A 17548-nucleotide genomic window follows, 5' to 3' on the forward strand; every position below is an offset into this window, starting at 1 on the left:
TATGTTCTTTTTATAATAAAGTTATATATTTTAATTTGAATATAAGTAATAAAAATGAAGGAAGCACAATGAAGACGTAGAAGCATGTATTTTTATAGGTACGTGAGTATGTGTATATGCATATATGACACCATGGATATATGACACACATGTGTGTCTATGACATGCACATATACATGTGTATATATGACGCACAAAGAGGGACATATGTAAGGGATGACATTCCGTAGGTTCCATTCATTGGCCTACTTAGAAAGTTTTTAAAAAATTTCCTCCTTGTAACAAAATGGTTGCTTTCAAGATACGAAATCAGTATTCTTTCTGGGCATCTAGAAATTGACTCAGATCATTTATAACCAGCCAGCTCCAGGGATCCATATGAAAGCAAGATCAGAGTTTTGACCTCCATATGGGCCCCAAATAGTTTCCTAATGTGTAATAATGGGCATCAGGCTGGGCACAAAGGATAACCAGTGACAGAGTATGGGTGAAAAGTATAGTTCAAAGTAAGTTCATTCTCCTATTTGTCTTCTTTACATAAGTCTATGCCGTGATTACTTTTTATTATGAATGTGTTGGGTTCTTAGGCAAAAAACAGGACATAACCAGGTGGTAGTCCTCTGCTCAGTTTGAACTGTGACCTTCAGAAGTTGCATGAGGTTTGGGAGAAAAAAAAAATCATTGACTTTAATGACTTTCCAAACTGTCTCTGCTAGTGAATTAACGTTACCATAATGAAAAGTTTATTTGGTTGCTGAGTTCAAAGCATAGTGGTTTTCGTATTTATTTAAATGGAAAATATTTAATCAATCAATATTGATAATTCAGAAATTCATGATTAAGAGGAAAACTTTAAATCTGTTTTAAAAGTCCATTGCAAAATCATATTATCTCAATTTGAGTATTTTTTTAAGAGATGCATCTATGTCTCTTCATGGGTATGTACAATGATAAAAAGGCTAGAAGAAAATAATTTAACTTGTTATAATATTTATCTCTGAGTGCTGGAGTTACAAGTGTACTTAATTTTCTTCTCATAATTAAAAAAGAATTAAAATCATTGAAAAAGAAACCAACAAATGATAAAGTTTATCTTCCTTTTTCTATAATTTCTGGAAAAAAAGTGTTTAAAAGTCACAGCAGATTACATACCCATTTTATTTATTTTGTGAATAAATATTCTAAAATAATGGGCTTTGGTTTCATTTTCTAGATGGTGGTGGAGAGCATTAAGGCAGGTATCATTTTTGTGGTGTACGAACACAGCGGCTTAACCTTGGAGAGTCTGCTTTATCTCATAGAAAAAGCTCTGGATGGGCAGAAGGTACAGAGTATGGGGATATTTAGTGATGGAGACAGCAGAGAAATCAATTTCCTCCAAGGTAAGCCTGGAGATTGAAAGCAACAACCAACTTTGCACGAATGTGGTGTTTGTCTACATGTATGACCTTCAGAACAGTATTTAAGTTTGCTAACAGAGTTGATATCCCAGCTCAAAGCAGTCATACAGGAGGAGTTCCCTCTTATTCAAGGGAGGGTCGACCCTTTTCTTCTATTCAGGCCTTCAATGGATTGGGTGAGACCCACCCATACTGGGAAGAGTAATCTGCTTTACTCAGTCTGTCTAGTCAAACATTAACCTTATTCCCAAACACACTCACAGACACATCCAAAATTCTGTTTGTCCAAATATCTGAGCACCCCCATGGCCCAGTCAAGTTGATATGTAAAATTAAGCATCACACCATTAAATAAGAACTTCCTTTTTCCCGCTTATTCCCACTCCTAAGAACTACCATTCTACTTTCTGTTCCTATGAATTTGACAACTTTACGTACCTTACATAAGTGAAACATACAGTATTTCACTTTGTGACTGGCTTATTTTACTTAACATAATGTCATCAAGTTTCATCCACGTTGTAGCTTAAGATAGGATTTCCTTCACTTTTTAAGGATGAATAATATTCCATTGTATGTATAGACCACATTTTGTTTATCCTTTCATTTGCTGATGGCAAATTTCATAGCTTGCTTCCACCTCTTGGCTATCAGAAATAGCACTATTATGAACACTGAGTGTGCAGACAGTTCTTTGAGATTCTACTTTAAATTGCTTTGGATATATATCCATACATGGGATTGCAGAATTACATGGTAATTTTATTTTTAATTTTTTGAGGAACCTCCATACTATTTTCCATGTGGCTATACCATTTTCCACTCTCACCAACAGTGCACAAGGGCTCCAATTTCTTCACATCCTCACCAACATTTGTTATATTCTGTGTTTTTCTTTGTTTTTAGTTGACGGTAACTATCTTGATGGGTTTAAGGTGATATTCATTATGGCTTTGATTTGCATTTGTCTACTGATTAGTGATGTTGAGCATTTTTTGTATGCATATTGGCTATTTGTATATCTTCTTTATCTACATCTATTGAAGTCCTTTGCCCATTTTCTGTTGGGTTTATTTGATATTCTCCATTGAGTTTAGACATACTTTATACAGTTTAGAAATTAATCCTATCAGATGTTTGCAAATATTTTGTCCGGTTCTGTATGCTGCCTTTTACTCTATTTATTGTGTTCTTTGATGCACAAAAGCTTCAAGTTTGATGAAAGTGTAGCAATTTTAATAGCAGCAAAACCCATGATCTATAAGTTGGTGTACACGAACAGCATTTATTATACTTCCAAATGGCTTATTCCACAAAGAAAAGGATTGGCTGATACCATTAACTCTTTAAGGATCATCTTTTAAAAATGCCAATGGTTATCCTTCTCATAGGGAAGGAGATGATGACTGTTTTAGAATTAAATTTTCAGCTTCTACTCTTCTTTATACTATAACTTACATCTTTCCTTGTTATACCTAAGATAGAAAGGTTTTAAGGTTTACTAGCATGAAATCTTCCATCTTTGTGAGAGGAGGGGAGAAAGGGAATAAGATGGTCAAGGATCCAGCTGGCAGGGACCCCCTAAAATGGCACAGTGGGTACCTGAATCACCCATCAAATACTGTCTCTGTGGCTACTTTATCCAGTGATCTGTCCCAGCTGCTAACTCGGGAAACGAGCAGGAAAGCCTGGTGCTCTGCCGGGGCCAACTGCTCCATCTGGGGGAATCCCAAGAGGGCTGTACGATTCGAAAGCTTAGCTCCTGGCTGGGTTTGTCAACACTGTTGCCGAACAAACTCAGATAAATTCCTGGCAAGCAAAGTGCGTTGTCTCTTGAGTGCAAGAGACAAGGGTTTGGAAAAAAACTTATTTTGGGTGCCAGTAGCCAGGGGAAGTGGCAGGCTCAACCCTTAACAATTGACCTCTCCACCTACAAGATAGACACTGGAGTTTTATGGAGACAAGTTCAGCGGGGTACGTGCCAGGGAGCAGGCAGGCAGCATGTGATCCTGAGTGGGGGTAGGGATTTATTCAGCCCACGATCACAGGCAGGGAAAGGGACCTGGGGGTATGTGGTCTTCTAGGCATTCCATTGCTATCAGGGCTTTTCCTTCTGAATGGAATGCTCCAGTCATTGCAAAACATCTCATCAATTCCTTGAGAAAGTGCAAAAAAGAAATATGCGTAATGGGTTTTCGTTGAAGCATGAGTTCAGCAGTCTTGTCTATTTCTGGTTTTAACTCTTGGGGCCTATAGCTGAGCAAGAAGACTTGCTTACCGCTAGAATTCAGCATGCTTGGAATAGTTTTAGTAAACTTTATTAACAAACTACTTTTGATTTATTGTTACCTTATTTTGTCTTTTCTTGTTTAGTTTACCTATGCCTGAAACAAGTTGTATTCCACATCAAATTTTATATATTTGCCCAAAAGTAAAGCACAGCACTAGTTGTTGTGTGGGGTATATATTTATGATTAATTACATGGTAGCTTTTCTCTAAATGACGGAGAGGAGAGGTATTGATTACAAATTTATACTGTAGTGTAGTAGGTTTACCTCTCATGGAGTAGAAGGACCCGTTAGGGTTTTCTAACATCTCAGACTTTTTGTTCTGCACATGAGAAAGATTTCCAAACTTTGCCTTTTGTTTTCTTATTTATTTATTTATTTATTTATTTATTAAGGGGGATTGGGGGAGAGAGAGAGATATATATATATAGAGAGAGATAGTAACGGGAGAGAGAGAGAATCTTAAGTAGGCTACACGCCCATCACAGAGCGGATGCAGGGCTGAGTCTCACACTCTGAGATCATGACCTGAATGGAATTCAAGAGTCGAATGCTTAATTGACCGAGCCACCCAGGCGTCCCACACTGTTGTTTTTTTTTTTTTTTTAAATCAAGAGTAACATAACAAAATAACTGAAAACTAAAGTTTCCCTTTTAATAATCGTGGTGTTTCCCCAGGAGCTTTTGTCTTAAAACCAACAACAAAATGAAATCTCTTACTCCAGGCATCTGAAGAGGTCCTTTCATTCTGTACCTAGATGTCTCAATGGAAAGAAGTGAAGTGTTGGGATTCTTGCCTGACTTTGTTTTCACTTCGTTCCTGGGATTTAAGAATTCAGAGTCTCCGGGACACCTTTAGAAATGGGCCTAGACACATAGAGATTCACTGAATCATCATACAGAAGTCCCAGGAAGTAAGAGTTTCAGTGATGTTTACCACCTTCTGGGAGTCTTCTGTTCTGAATGACTTATTTTTTTGGCTGACATCTTCACTTTGCAACTTGGTGGCAAACATGGCAGGACGTGACTGGCCACCTTCCCTGATGCCGCCGGTAGCCTGCTAATGCACACTGCTGCTCAGTGAAGGCCGAGAGACAAGGTCCTAAAACTAAGTGCACAGCGTCCAGTAAATCCACAACGTGAAGGAGAGTGTGGGCCGTGCAGGAGTCCTTTTGTGGCCCTAATATGGTGCAGCATGAGAGCATGGGCAAGCTCCAGATCAGGCTCTTACGAGCAGACTCTAGCTTTTTTTTTTTTTTTTTTTAAGATTTTATTTATTTATTTGACAGACAGAGATCCCAAGTAGGCAGAGAGGCAGGCAGAGAGAGAGGAGGAAGCAGGCTTCCCGCTGAGCAGAGAGCCTCATGCGGGGCTCGATCCCAGGATCCTGGGATCATGACCTGAGCTGAAGGCAGAGGCTTTAACCCACTGAGCCACCCAGGCACCCCCAGACTCTAGCTTTTTGAATTAGGATTGCATTTTCCCAGAGTCTTAAGAGTTTCTGCTCATGATAAAGTTACAAACTAATATGACATTTTGAGTTTTTCCTCAGGTTATAAAATTGGTATTGGAAACTTATTGAGACCTGAAGTGAGAGACTTCTGGGAGAAACTAGGAAGCTATGTGGCCCCTGAAGAAGAAGGGGGTCATGTGGACCTCTTTGTACCTCTTGGAGCATCAGGTCAGTTTTCAAAGGCAGTGGTCATGCCTACCCCAGTGATATTTTGGGAATTTTTGAAATGCCTTCAGTTCAAATGATTCAGTCACATTTTACTCCTTTTTACTTTTTCTCTTACACATCATACCCTCAGGTATTTAAGGGGGAAAGAGCTGGGGTTAGTGGTCTGAGGAAACTGTCCCTGCAGAATAAGGTTACTAGTGACATGAGCCAGCCAGGGATATTATCTGTAGCTCTTCTGAAAAATATAATAAAACCAGCCTCCGCTACACAGGGGAAAATGTCTGAACCCATAATCAATTTATCTGAGAAAAGCCTCCCTGCTGTGTTCTGAACCTAGAAGGAGTGAGCATGAACTTGGTGACCAAGGACCTTGGGCTTGAATCCCACTCATGCCACTTGAGCTGTGTGGCCTTAGGCAAGTTTATGGGCCTGTTTCCTCATATGAAAGTTAGTATAATAGCACCTTACCCTCAAGACTTGTATCAAAATAATGTAAATAGTTATAATAAATACACTTAAAAAATACAATAAAAATAAAGACTTAAATAATATTTGAATATTAAAAACAGCCAAGTGCTTGGTAAAGAGGAGACTGGTTGCTGATCCCAAAGGTCTGAAATCATTTTAAATGCCCATCTGTCTAATATCAGTCCCTAGAACTCAAAGTTGATTTCAGTACTTGAAGAGAAACTCTAGAAACATTAAGACAAATTTGCTTTTTAGACATCTGTTCAATAAAAGCTCTGCATTCATGGGCTTTTTTTTTTTTTTTTTAAATGCCAAGCAGAGCAAGGCAGAGGGAGTATAAAATTAAATTTTCTCAAACAGTTTCTTATTCCCATTCCTTAGGGAACTGTGAGTTTTAAAGTTCGCTCTAATCCTCGCATTTCCCTGTACTGTTCATACATGCCAAGTATGCCTCTGGCAGGCTTTGACCAGGGGAAAGGGAAAAACAAAAGGATGGGAAGGGGTTTAAAAGAAAACAAATTATAAAATCATAAAAATTTTTTTACACAGTTATGACAATTAATGTAGTCTTAACTAAAGACAATATGCATAGAAAAATCTAGGAGGAAATATAACACAATTAGTAACAGCATCTATCTCCAGATGTGTTTTTCAGGTTTCCTACTTTTGAAATCAGAATATGGAGGGTGGGATTCCTTTGTTTAACACCTGTGTGTGCGTGGGGGAGGGCAGCAGGATATAGATAAGGGTTTGGAAGGATATAGACGAAATGTATTAACAACAGTTGGATAAGGGGCTTTTCTTTCATTTTATTATTTTTCCTTTCCTTTTATCTCCTATTTGTCCCTATTTTCTGTAATGAACTAGTATTACTTTTGTAAGGAAAGCAAAGCAATTTTTTTTTAAGATTTTATTTTTTTAAGTAATCTCTACAGCCAACGAGGGTCTCAAACTTAGAACCATAGATCAAGAGTCACACGCTCCACCAACTGAGCCAGCCAGGCGCCCTGCAAAGGAAATTTTTTAACTGGAGTAGAAGAAAAAGAAAGGATTTGGGAAAATAAGGCATTGAAAGGGATCAGGAATAGGGCAAAAGGGGGGAAGAACAATAGATTTAGTGACTTAAAAATCATCTCAAGTGAAAGTTGATGGCACTGAACAGCAAATTTCTCACCACCATTTTGGCCCCCAAATCATCCCCTGAACTCATCAAACACAATTTCCACCTGGACAAGCCATCAAGACCCTGATGAAAGAACTCAGCTTCTCAGTCCAAAAATCTCTTTTCTGCCACCTCAGGCATCACTCAGGAGCTTATCATCCCAGTAGCTGTAAGGCCTCCGAGAGCTTGATCTCCAACATTTTTCTCTGAGTACCACCTCCAAAACATGCACCAAATATTCCAAACATCCATGTTCCAAATACTCCTACTGTGTCAGCTCTTTGCGTCAAGACCTCCAATGCACACACTCGCACGTTTCCACTCTCTTGTCCCCACGTCTCCATCCTCTGCTCCTTCGTTAAACGTGGATTCAATGGTTGTCATTATCATTACTCTGTTGCAAAGAATCTGAACTTCTTTGTCTCCCTTTCTCCGGCTGAACTCCAGTGCTCCTTAAACACCACCGTCTGCATGCTCTCTGCTGCCTGCACGAAGCAGCTGGGTTGAAAACAGTGCTGTGGCTTTTCTTATTCATCTAACTTGACCTCACTGCCATAAATATCAAATGCGATTGCGGCACTGACAACTAATCCCCCCACCTTCCTTGGTAAATTTCTTTCCCACTCTCTGAGAGGACTACATCATCCCCTCCCCTCCTTCATCCATCTCTCAAGAACCTCTCTCAGCTGTTGACCTCACCTTTTACTGCCCTGAGAAAACGCCCGAATTTCCCTCCCACCACCAAACCCACCACGTACCCCACCTCTTACCTTCATTCTCTCTCTTCCCTTCTGTCCCGATGGAAGAAGCAGCCCTGCTCAAATCTGCACCCACTCGCGCTCTGTATCCCACCCCCTTTCACCTCCTCACGACCACATTCCCACACTCAGTTCTCTCTGACAGCCTCAACCCTCCCTCTTTCTTCGGTCATTCCTATCAAACCAGGAACACCTCTAGTGCCAACTCCTGTGCTAAAAAGAGAGAAAGCGAGACCATAAACTTTCCCTCACCTGTATACACTCAACCTAGATACACCTCCATAGTGACTATAACCCTGGTTCTCAAGTGGTAATATCTATCTGAGTCACCTAGAAGGCTTATTAAAGTACACACCACTGGATCTCACCCTAGCACTTCTCACTCACCACGCCTGGCATGGGGGCTGAGAATTTTCATTTCTGACAAGTTCCCAGGTGCTGCTGCTGCTTAGCGAGGCTCTACTCCAGATTCTCTCTCTCCCCCTCTCCCTCTGCCCCTCCCCCTGATCACTCACAGTCTCTCTCTAAAATAAATAATAAAATAAATAAAATTTTAAAAAATTTCAAGCAGCTTTATCAACGTCTAAATAATGTCAGATAAATTGTACATATTTAAAGTGAGCATTTAGATAAATTTTGACATGTGAAAATATTTTATGTGAAACCATAAAATAATCAAGATAAGGAACATAGTCACCACTCCCCAAATTTTCCTCATGCCAGTCTGCAGTTTTTCCCTCCTGCTTCTCCCTATCCCCATCCTGAATTAACCACGTTGTGAAAGATCTCCTCTCTTTCACGATGCATGTTTGTATTTTATAGAATTTTCCATAAATGGGACCATACACTGTGCATTCTTTTTTGTCAGGCTTCTTTCACTCAGAAGAATTATTTTAGATTCCTCTGTTTGATGCTTGTATCAATGGCTCCTTGTTTTTTTTTTTTATTGCTGGGAATTATTGCATTGTACATATATACCACAATTTGTTTATTCAGTCACTTGTTGATAGATATTTGAGTTCTTTCCAGTTCCCGGGTCCTAACACAGAAAGTAGCTATGAAACTATGTGTGAACATATGCTTTTATTTCTCTTGGATAAATACCTAGGAGTGGAATGGCTGGGTCAATATGATCGGTGTTAACTTTTTAAACACTGGCTGAACTGTTGTCCGGAGTAGTTGTATAATTTTACATTTCCACAAGCAATGTATGAGAACTCTAGTTGCGTAGTATCCCACACGGGTATGTAGTCTTGTTAATGTTAGCCGTGCGCGTGGGAGTGCCGGAGTATCTCATTGGGGTTTGAATTTGCATTTGCTTCATGACTGATGATGCTGAACATCTTTTCATGCACTTACCTGCCACTCATTGGTTTTCGTTTGTGCGTTGTCTGTCCGAATCTTCTGCTCATTTTAAAAATTAGGTTTTCTTACTAAGAACTCTTTATGTATTCTAGAAAAGGCATTTACAAATATTTTCTCTCACTCTGTGACTTATGTTTTTCTTCTCCGAACGGTCCCTTTTGAAGAGATGAAGTTCTTAATTTTTGTGAAGTCAAATTTATTTTTTTTTAGGTTATAGTTTTAATGTTGTATCTGGACACTATCTGACTGAAGCTCACAAGATTTTCTTTATTTTAGAAATAAAGAATTTCTTCTAAACTATTTATAGTTTTGACTTAGATTTCTGAGCTGTTGACTTATTTGTTTGTTCATAGAGTTTTAGAAGTATGGGTTGAAGTTTCATGTTTTTTTTTTTTAACTTAAGGATATCTAACTTTTCTAGCACCATTCCTTGTAAAGACTATCCTTTTCTCGTGCATTTGATTTGCATCTTTGTTGAAACCAACTGACTACACAGATGTAGGTATACCTAGGGACTCTATTTGATTTCTTTGATCCATTCCAATTAAAAGATTAGACCCCAATACATGAGAGACATCCCAACCTTTCAGCCACTGCCTTCTTGTTCCAACCAATTTGGAGTAATTGTTTATTCTTAGACCACAAAGAATTAAAAAATATAAACCAGTGTATTAATTTCGATCAAAGTGATTCCGTCTATATGATGAATCCAATCTTTATGCCGGGTCGCTGAAGGTGGGGTGAAATTAATGCCACACTCAAGTTTGACCATCATATTGAGCTGTTCCAACAGTTTTAAACTTGTCCTCTTATGAGACATCTCCTTCGAGTCAGACTATTTTAGAAAATATACGTAGACTTTTCTCTGTCTCTGTCCTGAGTATTCCGACTTTGAAAATATGCACCAGGTCAGTCTTCCTGCATGGTCTCTCCACTCTGTTGTTTAGTCCTCGTTAATTAAGCGTCTGGACTTCAGCACTTAGTGGTGGGCTATAAAGTGCTTACGGACTGTTCCATAGGGATTTGAATTGAAGATGAGAAATCCTAGCAGTCTTGCTTGGCCAGCTTAGCGTTCCTAAGTAATACTTAATGGTTCCAAGGGAAAACCTGTGAGTAAACTAATGAAAGTGTTTTTGACTCTGCAGAGGCAGGACTGGAAGTTCTTTCCCAGCTGTCTCAACTAACTGGCACGTTCTTTACTGCCCCTACTGGAATTGCAACCGGCTCTTACCAGCACAGTAAGTGTATGTGGGGGCTGACCACGTGACTGTCTTCCATCCCCTCTCAAAAGGAATGCTGTCACTACCCAAAATGTGTCATTTCCCACTGCCCACTGTCCTATCAAGTGCTTAGAAAGAGATTATTTTTACAAATATTTGCTTCAAACCATCATGTACACAAACCCTGTTGAAAACATCATTTTTAATAGTTAAAGATGAATAGTTGCTGATCTAGAGAAATAACAAGTACCAAGAGCAATTCTTCTTAGTGAGACGGAATCAATGTGGTTTCCTTTGGAAATTAGAACGGCAGCTCTGAAGAGAGAGTGAAGGCTTGCTCAGGTTCCAGTTCAACTGCATTATCTGAGAGGAAAAACAAGGATAAAATATACACCTGGAATTAGTTTCACTTAGATACTGAAGATGCAGATATTATTTTTTTTTTAATTTTATTTTTTATAAACATATATTTTTTCCCCAGGGGTACAGGTCTGTGAATCGCCAGGTTTACACACTTCACAGCACTCACCATAACACATACCCTCCCCAATGTCCATAACCCCACCCCACCAACCCCCCTCCCCCCATCAACCCTCAGTTTGTTTTGTGTGATTAAGAGTCACTTATGGTTTGTCTCCCTCCCAATCCCATCTTGTTTCATTTATTCTTCTCCTACCCCCTTAACCCCCCATGTTGCATCTCCTCTCCCTCATATCAGGGAGATCATATGATAGTTGCCTTTCTCCGATTGACTTATTTCGCTAAGCATGATACCCTCTAGTTCCATCCACGTCGTCGCAAATGGCAAGATTTCATTTCTTTTGATGGCTGCATAGTATTCCATTGTGTATATATACCACATCTTCTTTATCCATTCGTCTGTTGGTGGACATCTAGGTTCTTTCCATAGTTTGGCTATTGTAGACATTGCTGCTATAAACATTCGGGTGCACGTGCCCCTTCGGATCACTACGTTTGTATCTTTAGGGTAAATACCCAGCAGTGCAATTGCTGGGTCATAGGGTAGTTCTATTTTCAACATTTTGAGGAATCTCCATGCTGTTTTCCAGAGTGGTTGCACCAGCTTGCATTCCCATTGTAGGAGGGTTCCCCTTTGAGAGAGAAAATCTTAAGCAGGCTCCTTGCCCAGTGCAGATCCTGACACAGGGCTCCATCTCACAACCCTGAGATCATGACCTGAGCCAAAACCAAGAGTCAGTGGCTTATCCCATGTAGCCACCCAGGCGCCCCAGGACTATTTTTTCTAATGTGCTAATTTATATGGAAGCCACAAGAACAGCTAACAAAGTGAAGAAAGAGTAAGCTATATTTAAATGTGGAAACAGGTCTAGAGAGAGCATGAGAACTGTTTCTGACACATTTTCATTAGATAAAAAAAGGGGTGGATTTTACAAAGTGCTGTGAGCTTTCTTCTGGCAATTTCAAAAGATAAGCCATTTGCCCTCAGGTGACAAGGGACGGAATGAGGCAGAAGCCGGGATTGGGTGGGACTCCTTGAGCGTCAGTCCCCTGCCTCCCGGGGGCGGGAAGGGGGCTGCCCTGAATTTTGTTTGTCAAGTATAACGTAGTTCTTAGGAAGCTGAAGGTTATTTTTTTTTTCTTAACATAAGATTTAATATAAGAGAGTCATCATATGTGTCAAGTGCTTCATTCATTGTATTCGGGGTACAGCGTGGTTGAGTGCAGACAGCTACTGGAGCCTCCTAAGGGCACAGCACCCACTGGGCGCTCAGACAGCTCAAGGCCTGCCCCCAAATAATCAACTTTGCATTGAATCTTCAGGAAAGAAATGTTCTAGAAGACAAACTACAGGACACAAAATCAAGTCTCAGCAAAAATGATCCAAATTTGGAGACGCTGATTAAACTGGTAAGCCCATCCTTACACAGTGAGAATTTTCCATTTGTTTTGCTCCTGACCAAAAAAAAAAAAAAAAAAAAAAAAAAAAAAGGCTTCAGTCTTTATTATGGTTAATTCTTTTTTTTTCTTGAAAGTTTCCCTTAGGGAAATTAAAAAAAAAAAAAAACCCAATCCTAAATATAATTGAGGGGGGAATCCAAGGGTAGATTTTTCTTTTGAGTAAGTCCTGTTCTGAAAAGAAGTCGAACCAAGAGGACCAAGTGTGTATCTTGGGAGCAAGAGCCATCTTGGTGCTACTTGGATCTTCTAATAGGACGCGAAGACAGAATTTAAAGCAATGGGTCACAGTTTCTTTCTTTTTTTTTTTTTTTTAAAGATTTTATTTATTTGACAGAGAGAGATCACAAGTAGGCAGAGAGGCAGGCAGAGAGAGAGAGGGGAGGAAACAGGCTCCCTGCGGAGCAGAGAGCCCGATGTGGGGCTCGATCCCAGGACCCTGGGATCATGACCTGAACTGAAGGCAGAGGCTTTAACCCACTGAGCCACCCAGGTGCCCCTGGGTCACAGTTTCTAACTACCCCACTGACAGGTGGTCTGACTTCAAAGTCTGGGTATAACCCATATAAATTTCAGGGCCCTGTCTTTCTGTTTGCAAAAGGTAGAGCAGGGACGAGGCTGAAGGCAAGCAGAGGCTGGGGCCTGTCCTGTCCTCAGGCGACACAAATGCTTTTCACCCCTCCCCTCGTCAAAGAATTCATCGTGGTATTTTCCTTCTCGGAAACGTTTAAGGTAGACATTAACAACCCCATTTTGTAAATGAGGAACTCAAGTTACAACACTTAACGGACTTCCCTAAGGGCCGACAGCCAGGGGACAGAGACACATGAATCCCTCAGGCCCCAAAGCTCAATCCCGGGCTCCTTCCCCACCATCCTCCCAACACTGAGCAAATCCACCTGCTGCTCACGGCGCAGGTGTGGACCTCACGGCATGGGCTCTCGCACATCCTCAGATCCACCCCCAGGAATCACCAAGGCTGAGGGGGCTCAGGTCGTGCCATGAGTATGACAGCCTCTCATCTCACTATTGGTCATAAACACCTGACGTTTGTTTTAAGACAACAACGAAAGGTTCCAAACGGAAACCTTTATTCGAAATGATTATAAATATTGGAGAACGCCAATATTTAAAAAAAAAATTGTACTCATAAAAATGTAACATGGGTTCCAAGTCAGCTGCCAGATGGGATACAATTTTTTTTAACTCCTTAGATAAAACTTAACCAAGAACAGTGTGTTTATAGTATTTCATAGAGTGAGTCACTGCCTGACTCTTCAGACCGTCATTTCTCTACCACCTTGGACTTTTCAGGGTCTTTGAGGCTGTAACCCGGTAACCTCTGAGTTCCTCATGCCTTTCTACAGGAGAGAAAGCTCCAGATGGACTCAGCTGAGAAGCGATCGAGAGTTGCTGGGGAACTTTTACAGAGCGAGAGAAAATACGTGCAGATGTTGGAAATTGTGAGAAATGTCTATGTATCGCCTCTGAAAGCAGCCTTGTCATCAAACAGAGCGATTCTCAGTGCTGCAAACATCCACATCATTTTCTCAGATATTTTGCAGATTTTAAGTCTCAATAGGTAAACCCTGAAGAGGCACTTTTTCAAATACGCATGATGCCGTTGGAAGAACCCACACTTAGTTGTTTCAAAAGCTGTACTCAGGGGCCCCTTCATGGAGCCCCTAATCGTCTCAGAAGAGAGGGCTCTCGCCACAGGGCTGCGACCGATAGTGAGGAGGCCCCGGGGCGACCCCTGCCTCATTTCCACACCATGGTTCCCGGAGGGGAGCTCAGGGCCTGGGGGTTCTCTATTCCATACACTGTTCACCCCGAGGCAGGAGCAAGGAGAACGGTCTGGCACCGTTCTTAGTCTGCAGTGTCCGGTTGAGCAAAGGGAAAGAAAACAAGGGGTTTCATGGGATACTGGGCTGAGAGAACCAAGGCCGGGGGTCAGCTGAATGACAGTATATTGTTTCAAGAATGATCACACAGAAAAGTGATCATGGGTGTGGGCAGATACACCGGGCCACTCTTCCAGTAACTCTCTGGGTAACTCGGATGCTGTCACCCTCCCTGGGCCCCAGCTGCTGCAGAAGGAAGAGGGCAGACTAGGCCTTGTCCCTCTTTCAAGGCCTATGACAGCTGAATGGCGGGTGACACCAGGTCCACAGCAGTGGGCCGATCAGGAGTTACAGCATTTGAAGTGAGCTGAGCCCTCTCCTCTGAGGACTGTAAGAAACCTTCCCCGTCTGCCTGGCTGGCCACGTGGGAGTGGGACAGTCAAGGGTCAGTCCTGTGGAGGCCAGCCTGGGGCTCCGACTCAGGGAATTAAGAGGAAGAGGCAAGACTCTACCAGAGTCAACCTCCTCCCTCACACCCCTGCCCCCCGCCCCTCCTCCCTTCTGGGCACACCTGCCCTGCTCTGTGTCAGGCAGACAGACTGGACAAAAGCCTGGCCAGGCCGCACAAATAACAACTAATTTATTTTTATTTTTTAAGTTTCTAGGTTATCCCAGGCCAGTATTTCACGTCATGCTTTTCTCATATGGCAGGCAGTTTCTAGACAATCTGAGAGACAGACTGCAGGAATGGGGCCCAGCCCACTGCGTGGGAGAAATATTCCTCAAGTTTGGAAGCCAGCTGAACACATATACCAATTTCTTCAACAATTACCCGGTTGTTCTGAGAACTATAGAGAAGGTAATGATTGAGTTACCATCCAGGCATGAATGAGACTTTCTGAGCTTGAAAGGAACTTTTGTGTGCAATCCAAAGGACTAGGATTAACAGGAAAGACTTCTTCCCCACTCTTAGCTTCCAGGTGACCATGAGCTCTTTGAGGACGGGGCCCCTGACTTACTTAATTTTGTATCACTACGGGTTAACACAGTTGAGGGTTAACACACTTGTTACGGTGGGACCCAGGAACTTGTTGTTGGACTGAACTAATCATACAAACTGTCAGGCTTTCATCTACCTGCCCCAATACTCTGTGGTTCAGTTACAGAGAAATGTTTCACAATGGGTCGAATCAGGAGCAAGAGCCTTGATTCTACTCTGCCAAGACAGTGCTCTGCGGCTTTGACGAGTTCAAGGCTCTTATGGAGAAAAGGAATTAATAATCCATATGCTTCTTAGAATAAGGACGCTCCGTTTTTGAAATCTCACTATGGAAATAAGGATTTCTTTGTCTTCCATTGCTTGGAGAGTTCATGATAAACAATTTTTCCCTTCATGACTTAAGCTGTATGTAGTCTGGGCAGGAATCTTCAGCTCCCCCCTGTGCCACTCACCGCTTTTTCTGGGCTCTCCTCTGAAGGCAGTGAGCTCTCTCTCTTTCTTCCCTCTTCAATGTGCGTCAAAAGTGGAGCAGAAGAGTGTCCCTTGCACTTCTGCTAGTGTCCACTATATTCACTTGGACTGTGTCCACCTGTCCATACTGAGGCCCTCAGGGGCAGGCCTGGATGCTTGGAGGCCTCTGGACAAGTCCTGACCTCAGATGTCTCCCTTTGTAGTATCATTCTTACCCCACAAAGGGAGTTTAAATACTGCTGGACAATGATTATGTGAAAGTTGAGTGAATAAGGCCATTGCAGAGAACCAAACTTTAGGACAAGAATGGAAGCAAAGTGTCACATAATATTATAAATTGATACTAAAATTGTTATAGTTAGGGATAATAGTGGTATCTATTTCACTAGCATGGGGTGTGCAGATAAATAGTAAGCGTGAGCTGTTAATATTACACCCCGTGACTATTTGATGCATTCCTGGCATCTCTGAGGCACTTATGTACTAAGACAAATGAGGTCACTTCCTGAGTGCTCTAACGGTGATGAAAGGATACACTTTAAAACAGATATTTAGCAGGGTGGAGCCCCTTTATGATGTTACTATGGAAAACATAGTTAACTGCAGTATTACAGTGAATACTATTAATAGTTTCTTACTGTGGAGATAGCATTTACTGCCTGACGGGCAGGATCCTTATGGATAGGATTGTTCCCCTCACCCACAAGAGTTAGGTAGGGTAATCCATGCGAAAGCTCAGGCTTGGAGAAGTTAAATAACTTGACAGGGCCTCATAGAATTAGATAGAATTCAATTAGAATTGTAATGTTAATCCTAGCTGGTTGCAAAGTCCATTTTGTCTATACTGATTACGTTTACGGAATAGGGTTAATTTACGATATAATTAATATTCACTGTGCTTAGTATATTAGTAAGCCTCGATAGGACTAGTCGTACTTTGGTTTGAGGTAGTTGTTGCCCTTTTGCTTTGAGTGCTTCATAGATCATGCTTGTCTGGCAGAACTGAAGTTCTGTTCTGGCAGAACTGTAATACAGAGCAAAATTTTGACATAATGCTCACCTTTAGTCCAGAGAAATGACACCAGCATTCCGAGCTTTCCTGAAGAGACGTGATAAGACCATTGTTACCAAAATGCTGAGGTAAGTTCTGAGGGAGTGCACAGTGGGGGCGCCCCAAGGACATGGCACACTTTGGCCTTCAGAGAGCGACCAGGGTTCCCTTTTCTCTGCCTCATACAGCCTCCCGGAGCTGCTTTTGTACCCATCGTGAAGATTTGAAGAATATATGAATCTTCTCTATGCTCTGAGGCTTCACACTCCCGCAGGACACGCTGACCGTGGGAGTCTGACCACTGCAATTGACCAACTCAAAAAATACAAAAGTTACATAGATGAGGTTGGGGGCTGATGAGCGTTCGTGTCCTTTACAAATGTACAATACTTTGTCGTACTGACTCAAAGATCGTGAAATACCTTATCCTTTCATGGCATACTTCAAAGTCTTTCCTCCTCTTAATGTGAAATGATTGGGTTCAGTGATTTTGAGCACTAAGAGGGTCTATTCAAAGCCAAACAACATGAGACAGAATGTTTTCAGATACGTGGTGAAGTGCAATAAAACTTTTATTAATATGAAAGTGTGAAGAATTGAATATTTGGATTGATTTTTCTAGACAACGAAAAGAAAAAAAAGTAAAATCCTTTGTTTTTGAGGGTACTTCTTATTAATGAACTTTCCTGCCTCAGTAAAGATCGCAATCATAATTATTCTCTGAAAGAATTCAGCATCTTGGAAGATAGTACTATCATTCTGAAAATATTGTTGTGATTGCATAATACATGGGCATCTGGGCTGAATGAAGACCGATAACCTCTTTTGCCCTGAAGATTGTGAACACAGTCTTGTCACTTGCCTCTTTGTCTTCAAACACTGGGGACACAAAATTGAGATT

General features: G+C 41.3%; 1 protein-coding gene across 1 annotated transcript in view; it reads left to right on the forward strand.

The window, feature by feature from the left end:
* ECT2L (epithelial cell transforming 2 like) overlaps window positions 1-17548 on the forward strand; it is a 65025-nt gene that overhangs the window by 34682 nt on the left and 12795 nt on the right. The window contains 8 exon segments of the mRNA XM_032872998.1: window positions 1214-1382; window positions 5242-5370; window positions 10269-10361; window positions 12073-12233; window positions 13649-13863; window positions 14837-14984; window positions 16663-16736; window positions 16836-16992. Coding sequence (XP_032728889.1) covers window positions 1214-1382; window positions 5242-5370; window positions 10269-10361; window positions 12073-12233; window positions 13649-13863; window positions 14837-14984; window positions 16663-16736; window positions 16836-16992 — 1146 coding nt within the window.

This window comes from Lontra canadensis, unplaced genomic scaffold (genome assembly GCF_010015895.1).
Source record: "Lontra canadensis isolate GAN:19392208 unplaced genomic scaffold, GSC_riverotter_1.0 scaffold47, whole genome shotgun sequence".
NCBI lineage: Eukaryota > Metazoa > Chordata > Mammalia > Carnivora > Mustelidae > Lontra > Lontra canadensis.